Source organism: Cryptomeria japonica, chromosome 9 (genome assembly GCF_030272615.1).
Source record: "Cryptomeria japonica chromosome 9, Sugi_1.0, whole genome shotgun sequence".
Taxonomy (NCBI): Eukaryota; Viridiplantae; Streptophyta; class Pinopsida; order Cupressales; family Cupressaceae; genus Cryptomeria; species Cryptomeria japonica.
In genome coordinates, this window is record NC_081413.1 from 522534189 (window position 1) to 522546088 (window position 11900).

General features: G+C 37.4%; 1 protein-coding gene across 4 annotated transcripts in view; it reads right to left on the minus strand.

Moving 5' to 3' along the window:
• The window catches only part of LOC131077029 (uncharacterized), a 116790-nt gene extending 111036 nt beyond the window's left edge, over positions 1 to 5754 (minus strand). The window contains exons 1-2 of one of the 4 annotated variants that reach the window (XR_009113517.2): positions 5490 to 5750; positions 5331 to 5415 (exon numbers count right to left, since the gene is read on the minus strand). Coding sequence is in view for 3 of the 4 variants with exons in the window: in XM_058014388.2 (XP_057870371.2) it covers positions 5331 to 5415; positions 5490 to 5567 (163 nt within the window). In the remaining variant the exon portion in view is untranslated. Of the gene's footprint in view, positions 1 to 5330; positions 5416 to 5489 lie in introns of all 4 variants that reach the window. The other 3 variants (XM_058014388.2, XM_058014385.2, XM_058014387.2) reach the window with 3 other exon arrangements.
• Between the last annotated feature and the right edge of the window lie 6146 nt (positions 5755 to 11900).

The window sequence follows — 11900 nt, forward strand, 5'->3', positions numbered from 1 at the left end:
ATTTTTTTTGGGAGGCCAAGTCGGTTTGTTGAACTGGAGATCAGGTATTTAAGAGAGTTCAAATTCCTATTAGATGATCACCACGCCTTCGAATTCTGCAAATTGCAACAATTTTTCCAGAACTGAGATGAAAACCTCAGTTGTGGGAGCTCCGAGGGACAACAAACAGCACACTGCAGATCAGCGAACAGTGTGCCTACAAACTGAGACACAATTCTCTGTCAAAGTGAAGAGAGAGAACTGCTGCCATGAATCCATAGTGCAGAAGTGTAATCAAGTTCACTACTGAACCAATCTAAGCACACAATCCATGCCAAACAACCAGCTTTCCTGCATATTGGGAGATCACAATTGGCACACTTATGCCTCATCAAGTGAACTAGATATTGTTATTCTACACATCTCTATAAGTTGTGAAAATGTTGACAAAGGATTAAAACCTACAATTTGTTTAAGGGATCGACTCATGAATGGTTGTTTAATAGATCTACTGTGACTGGTAAAACTGTGCAAATTCTGTAAATTGTAACTGTGATTTGAGAAAATACTTGGTTTGCATAATCATCTGATTCCATTTATTTGCTAACTGAGTATTACTGTGAGTGTGGAATCTGAGTTGATTAAGAAGGATAGCTGTAGGAATCTTACAGAAAGGCTTCTCCCTTCAACCCAAAATGAATATGCTATTTGTTGCCCGCTCTATAAGGCAATTGAGTTCCCTTTTGACTATTAGCTGACTTCAACTTCATTCATCTAGTGTTCTCTGTGCCTGTATTAGGTTGGGTCCTAAAAGCATGTAATCTGACAATTTTAGCAATTGCCTTTAAGATTTTCTTTTGGCGAATGGGCTATCCATTTGAGTATTGCTGTCTCTCAAAGGTAAGAGGAGAGCAACCAATCTTGATTTCCTAACATTTCCTCAGCCCTATGATGTCCTCAATTAGATATCTTTGACCTGCTTGCATAGCTTTTATGATTATCTACTCAATCTGCTCATCCAAAATCTTCCTCCACGTACCTAAATTTCCTCGTTCCAAATGATCTCCCCATTCATATTTTGATTTAGGGGTGAATCACTTTGATTTTCTATCTACGCATCGTCAAAGCCTCCTTTATCCTTTGCCCCTGCTTTTGTTTTTGTCTTCTCTGCAAACAACTTGCCATGACTTCCATCTAAAGGCTCTTTGCTGCTACTTTAAGGTCCCCTTAGGTTTATTATAAGCTGATTTTCCTAGTGTTCCTTCGATATTCAGCCCAAAAATTGCCAGCTTCATTTTTTTCATGCCTTCTTAGATTTCGGCTGCTTATAGTTCCAGGCTTTATGTCCAATCTTTCTGCACTTGTAGCATCAAAAGATAAGACATTCATAATATATCTCAAGCTGCTAAATGTTGATTTTATGGTAGTGCTCATTAACCACAGGCAAACATCAAATATGTTGCCTTCCCAACCATAGACAATAAGCTCTTATCATCACCCCCGAGCACACTACATGTCCTTCATGTTATTGAATTCATATCTATTGATGCAATCATGACCTTGCATATATATGAATCAATACCTCCTAATAGACCTCAAGTCGGCCATATACTTTTCGCACCAAGGATAGGGTCAGACCTATATATTACAAGCTACATATGAGTCTCCCTTAGTTGCAAGTTACATTTAACTTAATCACAAGTTACACACAAGTGGTTCGCCCAAATAGGGCCTGCCCCAAATTAAACTCATACAATTGAGATATCCAAATGCCAAGGCCGACAGGGCACTTGGCATTTTGTGCACTAGGTCGGCCCTAGAAGGGATCCAACCTAGCTACACAAAAACACTCCCTCTTAGCTAGGGAGGATTCCTTTTGACTACCACCATGGCTACTCCCATGAATAGTACGTTCACCATAGCTACTCCTAGAGGGTGAATAAGCACATCATGGAATTTCTTCCATGATACCCACCATACCTACTCGCAAAGGGTGGGCTCACCATGCCTAATCGCAAAGGGTGGAAGAGGGCTTTCACCTCAACCTTCTTCCAGAGAAGGATGCATTACCACCATGCCTACTCGTAGAGAGTGGATCCACCATACCTACTCACAGAGGGTGGAACGAGGGCTTTAACCTCAGACTTCTCCCAGAGAAGAATGCATCTCCACCATGCCTCCTCGCAAAGGGTGGAACGAGGGCTTTCACCTCAAACTTCTCCTAGAGAAGAATGCATTAACAAGGGATTGCACCTCGAACTTCTCCCTCACAGAGAAGAACTCATTAACAAGGGATTGCACCTCAAACTTCTCCCTCACAAAGAAGAACTCATTAACAAGGGATTGCACCTCAAACTTCTCCCTCACAAAGAAGAACTCATTAACAAGGGCTTTCACTTCAAATTTCTCCATCATAGAGAAAAATGCATTAACCAAATCTTCATGATGACGTGGCTCCCTCTGAAGCTGAAATGTTAAGCTCCCTCTGAAGCTGAAATGTCATGCTTCCTCTGAAGTTGAAGCGTCAAGCTCCCTCTGAAGTTGAAATCAATCTTCTGACCTCCTTGTCCAAGGTTACTTCTGACGATATGTCAGACTCCCTCTGAATGCTGATTCTTCCTCTGTAAAAAAATGCAAGCAATCTTCCTTCCTTGAATGCAATCTCTGATTTGTCCTTTGACAAAGGCAACCTTTTTACACTTGGGCTTTTCATCACCCCTCTTCACCTACTCTGGTTCGAGTCTCTTTACTAGAGCCATTTATGTTGTTACTCGATCTCAACCTTCCATTACACTGAGCAGTTGATAGCACGTGTACCAACTCGCGTCGCTTTGTTGAATACTCAAAATGCTTGCTGCCACCTTGTCAATGTCTCTAGCCACGAGTGTCCTGAAGCGAGCGATCTCCATCACTTTCATTTGCTAGTAAATGTTACGATCGCCGGAGAGAAACCTCCACAACATGTTCTCCTCCCCGAATGAAGAATTCAAACATAGAATGTTAAAAGGACAGAGATGTCCATAGCGACTCCACTTACCGTCAGCAATTCAATACTAGGCTTGGCGACTTTCAACGCCAAGGCATCGGACTGAATCTATCATTGAGCACTAACGACAGATCTATGGTGATCATTGGCACCTCAACGGTCATTACTCGCCACAGAGCATATGCGATGCTCACGTCTGAGTTGAGAGGCTCGGTAATCGACTTTTGCCTGCACTTAGATTTCTCAGTCTGCAAATTACTTTGATTGAACTCCCTCAAAAGAACAAGATCTACCTTCAAGTGGTTAGGCTCTATAAAAGGAACCCACCCTCATACCATGTTGATTTTATGGTAGTGCTTGTTAACCACGGGCAAACATCAAATCTGTTGCCTTCCCAACCATAGACAATAAGCTCTTATCGTCACCCCCGAGCACACTACATGTCCTTCATGTTATTGAATTCATATCTATTGATGCAATCATGACCTTGCATATATATGAATCAATACCTCCTAACAAACCTCAAGTCAGTCATATACTTTTGGCGCCAAGGATAGGATCAGACCTATATATTACAAGTTACATATGAGTCTCCCTTAGTTGCAAGTTACATTTAACTTAATCACAAGTGGTTTGCCCAAATAGGGCCTGCCCCAAATTAGACTCATACAACTGAGATATCCAAATGCCAAGGCCGACAGGCCACTTGGCATTTTGTGCACTAGGTCGGCCCTAGAAGGGATCTGACCTAGCTACACAACAACACTAAACCCTGAAGAAGAAAAAAAAAATTATTGATTGTCAGATTTTTTTTGATCAAGATGACATTTATACATACTCAGACATAAGTACACAATTCCTCACTTTAGGTTACATATGATGTACTAATGAATTCCCCGGCCAACTGCATCAAAATATTTTGATCCTAGAATTCAATGGGGAGTTAAAGAGAACCCACAAGGGAATTTCACTTAATAGTTCTTTTTTCGATTTAATGTTTTTTATTTCATTTGTGTCTTTGATTAAATTTCTACTAGCCATGGCCACATGAGCATTGTATGGGACCCAAAACACATGAATTTGATGAAAAGAGGCTGAAACATTTTGATATTTGTCATGAAACATCCGTAAATGTTTCATGTAATTTTCAAAATGGAAAAGGTCACCAGAAAAGTAACCAGGCATTCCAAATTTATGTGTTTCTGATAAATTTCCAATTCAAAAAAGTTCCCACATTGGAAACAACCCCTCCCCCTGGGAATTCCTACAGCTTCACTGCAAGATGTTCATCACATGGGAAGAGGACTTACCTCCCACACAAGCTTGCATCGATCTTTTTCCTAGTGAATTTTACTTTTTTCAGCTTCATGGTGTTCATCTGTCTTGGAAAACAATGATTGTAACAAAATATATTCAAATTTTTGTAACTATTATTAAATATGGCTGCAGAGACACTTAAAAAGTAACTTTTGTCAGGGGATAGAGCTCTCTGTATGTCAAAATCTAATAATTGTCTCTAGAGATTCTTCTTTCTGGCAATTAAATCCATTAAGTTATATTGTAAATACTGATAGCAATGTCCATCATGGCCATGGTTCTCGAAATTCTGGTCTATTTGCTTTAAAACTCCATGTCTAGCTCTCTGATTAAAATTTTATAGGTATTGTGCAAAGAAATTGATCAGACCCGGCTTACTCCAGAGCTTGGATATGCCTGAAACCTTTAAAATAGCTAAATGTATATGTGTCTATAGTGAAATGAAAAAGTTACATCATTTATACAGGAAGGCATGCATAAAGAAGCAGTTCCATTGAAGTTGCTTCCATTTTAAAATTTATGGAGAGACAGGCTCATGGTATCAAAAAAAAATGGCTACAAGATAACAGGAATTTACCCATGCAAAATCAGAGCCCTGTTTTTTTTTGTCTACAGATTTTCAGTGGCTACTTGGGTATTGAGTTGAAAATTTCTCCCGCCAGTCAAGAGTTTATATGTTCAGCATGGAAAGAACTGTAGAAAATGGTAAGTTTTTTAAGATAAATTTATCCTTGTTTACCCTTCTCTCATTGCTCTGTAACTCATGCAAACACCAGCTTTTTATAGTTTGCCCCTTAAACTTTCTCAACAGAAGTTAATCAACTTTTATGAAATCCATCAGGCCACCTAGCTTAAATAATCTCTTGAAAATTTTCTCGGTAACACCCATTGAAAGCTTTTTAAGGTGACCCCCCCTGACGGGACCGTAGGTCTAAGTGAGACCAAAACTGTTCCGTTGTTCTTGGCGTGTTGTTTACCTTTGCTTCATTCCTATACAAGCATAAATACATATATAAACCATTCAACGGTTTGAGCGAGGCGAGAATACCTTGTTCGTCTGGTGAAGAGTTAAGTGAGACAGCTGGGGAAGGAATGTGCACGGAATCAGCAATGGCGGCCAATGTGTGCTGGGCCTGCAACCACCCACTTTTCAAGCCAAGAAAAATGAAGTTGCAGAAGCTAGATGAGAACGAAATGAATGCATTACCTTAGAGAATGAGAAGCAACGAGCAAAGGTCAAGATGCCCATGCCCTTGCATTTCCCAGCAAATCCCACCGTTTCCATTACCGAGACCTCCCCTACAGTCCGCCTTTCATTCCAGAACGCCTATGCAAATTCTATGCAAACGCTGTGAGGCTATACCGCATCATCCATTAACGTGCGACAACTCAAGTGCAAGGGCAAACAATATCTCACGTTGTCCCATGTAAACTAAAATCAATATGACTTGGCACAAAAATGGCTACACATGAGTGTATTTATAGAGAGGGGGTTAAATCTATAGATTTTTTTATGACTAGGCACAAAAATGCCTACACTAGTCTATATATATATATAGAGGGGGGGTTTAAATATATAGAATTTTTTTATAGATTCTAGAAGATTTAGACTCGGGTCATTTAGATGTGTATATATATATTAACGTAAGAAGTGCATTACAATTTATAGGATTACAATATAAAGCAACAATCTTATTACAAAATCATTGTTTTAACCTCTGCATTTTGATATACATTTTAATTCTTTAGAGCACAAAGTATTTTTTTCGTGGAGATAGAGAATTTGAAATTTATCTTATCAAGGTGGTTATTGGTCTTCGCATTCTCTTTGGGGATCCCTTGCAGTTGTAAACATAAGGAAACAATTTGGAAAATGATTTAAGAGTAAAACTTTAGCATTTTAGCTTCTTGATGAACACTATGCTTTGAAAAAACTATTAGGTCTCCACTTGTTCATATATCAAGTAAAGTGGCATGTCTCATAGAATCCACAACAACATTCTTTTGGTTCAGAGGCTATAATAACTTCTCTCCAACACAACAAATAATCAAAAATAGCAACAAGAAATGTAAAAATAACATTTCATTTCCTTTTAACCAACAAGCAGTCCAAAAAATATGTTTCAAGCTATCAGTCCAATGATAAAAAGGATATTTAACTAGTTGAACCATTATGCATTTCAACTTGTCACCCATGGGTAGTTTGAAGTGTAAGACTTTCCAAGCCAAGATCTAAGCATTGGCCTCAACTTTGGATCTTCGTATTAAAAACTCAATATTCTCCTTATCTTTTCTTCAAACTTACATTTTCATTTATAATTTAACCTTGGACTTGACGACAAAGAAGGCAATAAATTAAGATAAACTTTTTTTAAGGGAAAGTAACCAAGGTGAAACCTAGGCAGTCACCACCAATCTTTAAAAACATTACATTGGAGGGGAATGCAAAGCTTTGTAACAAGGTCAGTAGGAATCAATGCTTTTACAAAGATATCAAAACCTTGAAACTTATTGTTTAGACAAAAATTATTCTTAATGTTTTGCTAAGTCACACAATCCAGATAATTAAAATCTCATAAATCCCCAAACTATTGAGTCCCTTTATTGAAAATATGATATTTAAGCATGCCTTGAGAAGGAGATAGGAAGATTATTGGCTTTGATATTGGACCATTTTATTCTACCAGATAGATGATGGACCAAAAATGAAACCATGTTGCACAAACGAACTTTTCCAATTTAGACTTATAAACCTTCTATCACATCTTCCATATGAAAACAAGAGGAAATCAATTTTTTAAATAAAAGAAAGAGGCCAATGTAAATTTTTTCTAACCATTAGATAGATCATCATTTCCTTTTTGTAGAAGCTTGTATGATCCAATAACAAACCCAATTTTTCAATGGCTCTTCACTAGCAACATCTCTAATTATCCATTTAGCTAACAAATAAACCCTTTGCGTTTTCAGATCCAAGAGTCTCAAACCACTTTGAACTTTAGGTTCGATATAGTGAAGCCAAGAAATAGATTTAAAACTAACATCACCTTTCTAATTGTACAATAAAAATTGGTGGATGATTTTAATTAAATCTTCATAGCCTTTTTTTGAAGGCATCCAACAAGAGGAGTAATAAGCATATGAACCAAGAAATACTAATGGGCGTAGAGGATATAATAGTGCAGGTAAGGGAGAACCAGTTGTAGATTCTTTTATTCAAGCATATCCAATACCATCTATTCATCCTATAGATCCATATCCATTAGCTCCATATCCTTCAGCCTCAAATCGAGATTGAGATCAAGACCCACAACAAACAAGTTAAGCTACCTTTACCTTCATCATTTTTCGTTGCAATTGACAACTTGAATCTCGTCAATTAAGGACAAAAAATTGTTTCCCAAAGTGCAAATATTATTTTCCATCTTGTTTAGAAACTAGTTCCACATATCAAAAAGTGAAACACTTAGCCCAAGAGATATGCTTAAGTAGTGAGGAATATGCCCATGTTTAATTTTCTTCTAGTCTTTCAATGTCCAATGAGAAACTTGATTCATATTCATCAAGAGAAATTTAGTTATAATGAGCTAACTTTGAACCAAGCACTAAACAATAAAGCTCAAGAGACCCCATCACATTATCAATCTCCTCTTCAAGATTTTTGTAAAGGCCCTCTCCCCTAAAACTTTATCTCACAAATAATAAATGCTCATAAATATAATAATACAAAAATGAAAGATAATAACTCAATATTCATATTAAATGTCAAATACATCTCAATAACATAGTGTAAAATCCAGGTATTAGCATGTGAAAATGATATAAACCATAGTACAAAATAAAGCATCTCAAGCCTTATGTCCAAGAAAGTACCATATTAGGTACAATACAAAAGATATGTATAAGAAATGATATGAGAAAATATAGTCAATAGATCTCTAAACGCCATCAACCCCAATAGTCATCCACTAGCTCGAGAGATGAGAACTTGACTAAAGTGCTTTTCAACCCAACCACGAAGCCTACACTTCCTTGAAATATTTTATATCATGAAAGATACCTGACCCTACATGAAATGCCTAGATACCTGAAAATTGTTACACCTCTCTCTCATGAAACAATTGCAATTTACCTTTCTTGCACAATAGTGATAAGATGAATGTAGGTGAAGCTATGTGAACACATCAGTTGGATGAGTACATTGAAATGAATGAATTTTGATTCAAATAAACATGTGATCTAATGCTTTGATATTTATGTTTTTATAAGGTTTTAATTATGACCTAATAACAACTATGTATTTGACTAAATGCAAGAGATTTCACCACCCTTTAGAAGGAGACGGAGAGTACCATTAGGTAGAGGGATACAAACATGAGAAGAGGTCAAGTTGCCATCAAAGCCAAATTCATATCCACTCTGAGATAAGTTGTCTCTGCTAGGGTTTATTGAAGCTGACCTAGTGTCGCAGTGAGTAGTGTTGGTATATTAACATTCCTGGTGTCAGGGTCTTGTGTTGTCTAGTTTGACTTGTTAAGGATCGTCACCACCTTACTAATAACTTAATATTAGTTTTATGTTTATTGGCATGATATTATGTTGTCTTAGATCAAGATAATCAAATATGAGTTTTTAAGACAATGTAAATACTCATCTATTACTTGTATATTATTTTACATAATACACACATGTGACCTGTGTGTAATGGAACATAAACACATACATATAAATATGTACATTGGTAAAATTTGTATATATACGTATATTAGTTACCTGACAGTAATTCAATGATGTCATGTTTCAATACTTTGAAATAATTTAATATCTACAGCTAATATGGTTGGGCCATCATCGACCATTATGCTTGATTCATTAACAATTTCCTTGAATAATTGTTTAGCTTTCAAGCAAATTTGACTGATATCAAGCTATGCATTAAATTGAATTTCAATCCATCTCATCGAGTGGAAAGGGTGCAATATGCACTCGATGCAAGCATCATATGCCACAATTGTTTCTCGATTTAATGAATTTATTGATCTTTTGGAATCCAGTGACTTAAAAAGGAGCAAACCTTTTGTCTTGGCAGGTTACAAAATATAAAAAGAAAAGGAAATTCCATATATTGTGGGTTTGGTATTGTTTCTAGAGAAAAGAAGTTGTGACAGAGCTAGTAGCTCGAGGGAGTAAGAGCTTGTCTTTCTCAACACAAATCTTTGTGTAATCATAGTCATGGACCAATACTTTACCCTCTCAAATACTTCTTGAATTTTAAACTCTTATGAGATTTCTGAAGTTGGAAAGAGCTCGTTAGAATTACTTCATTGACAATGGCATGCGTGTGTGTGCGTGCATATATGTATATGTACATATGCATATGCATATAATATATGTACATACATGTGCACACATACACACACATATCTATATATGTATACGTGTGTGTGTGTGCGCGCATGTGTGTATGTGTGTACATATACAAACACATACATGTATATATATATATATATGTGTGTGTGTGTGTGTGTGTGTGTGTGTGTGTGTGTGTGTGTGTGTGTATCTATGTATCTATGTATATATATACATATGTCTATATATATACATATACATATATATACATACATATACATGTACATATACATATACATATATATATATATACATATACATATACATATACATATATATATATACATATACATACATATACATATATATATACATATACATGTATATATACACACGCGCGCGCGTATATATATATATATATATATATATATATATATATATATATATACGTGTGTGTGTGTGTGCACGCGTGTGTGTACATATACAAACACATACATGTATATTTTTTTATTTTTTATTTTTTTGGGTAAGTGTTATCAAGTATGGGGATAGCACCCTATATTACTTATAAAAGGAGTACATATCGAGAAAATATATAATGTCGTTACAAAAATGGCATAACAAGAACCCAAAAGCCAAGCTTCCTACTAATAATTGCCATGCATGGCTTGTAAAATAGCAGATGTAAATTCACCAATGTTGATGACATTGTTGGTTGATTGGTCAAACAACCACCAATCATCGGAGCGGGTAACCCTGCGGAAGGGTTCCATGTTGCCATTCCTTACTGCACAACAAAAACCTCCCAAGCGTTCTCACTGAAGATCCTCATTCTTTCACGCTCAACCTCCTTCACCAAATATCTCTCCATAGCTCGGTTGTGTCTATCATTATCCGAATCCTCCCCATCCTCCTCTGTCGACCCATCATCCGAGCTATCCGAGGGCAGGTAGAGTTCCAACTAGAAGTAGAACTTAAGGATGCTCAGCCTACGGTCGGTAGGTAAGCTCAGAATGCAATTAGCCACTTCATCTGCCACCAAAGGTTTAACAAAACCTCCAAGTAGCCCAACCATCGTTTCGCATGACTCCAAAAAATCCACCATCGGAAGTAACGTAGCCTCGAAGATCTTCGAATCACACCAATGCCTCTGGTGGTTAAGGACCACGCCAACCAGTCCCTCCATGGCATCATAAGTAGCATCCACAGTATAGAACAAGTTCTGCAGTTGTCCACGCAGATCCTCCTCACAGTTAACACATGATATGTTACCAAAATAGGCCATTTTAATGCATGGATCGCTCACAGGAGGAGGCAGTTCGAGTATGGAAGCAGGCAGAGAGTGATCCCATAAATAGAAACAACTCAGCCAAATCTAGAGACTTCATCAAATCCGCACCATCCTCAATGAGGATTAGAGAATCTGTCTTGAGTCCAACAAACCTGACAGTGTCGGAAGTGTCTTCAATTCTACTGTACTTCCGATCCACATGCCTTAAGCGCCATCGAACCTTATGGATGCAAAGTTTGAAAAAGGAACCGAATTCCAATAGTATCCCATCAGTCGACCAAGGCATGCCAACAAATATGAGTCTGTCGGAGGTTCCTTAATAAACGTGATCGACTTTGATTAGATCCCGGACTGCATTTGTGGCAGAACTTTCATCAAATGTGACAGAACAATGAGGGATGTCAGTTCCCATATTGGCAACACAGTCTGCCACCCAATTTCCCTCTCTATATGTGTGAACGATTTCATAAGAGCCTATATCATTGAGGAGTCGAGATACACATGGGATCCATTTGTTTAGTTTCCTACTCTGAAAGCCACCTTTTATTATCCCTTGTATTACAATTAAGGAATCCCCTTCTATGATTAAATTGGACATATTATTAGTCACACACAGTTTAAGGCCTTCCATGAGGGCACCAATTTCGGCGTCATTATTTGTAGCCTCCCCGATGGCCCCACAAATTCCCAAGATTAACTTACCTTCACTGTTATGTACCACCGCACCAAATCCAGAAACCCTCGGATTTCCTCTACATGCCCCATCGAAATTCAATTTCAACCAACCAACTGGTGGTGCCTTCCATCTAATGTGTTTTCTATTGCCTTTCTTATTGAAGGGCTTGGGCAACTAAGAGGGTGTGACCAAGAGCCAATTCTTCTCCATACTTCTATCCCATTCACTATAATTTAGGAACTACTTTTTCTGCTTCCCGTTGATCATTTTTTCAATTGACACTTTAATAAACTCGATGAGTT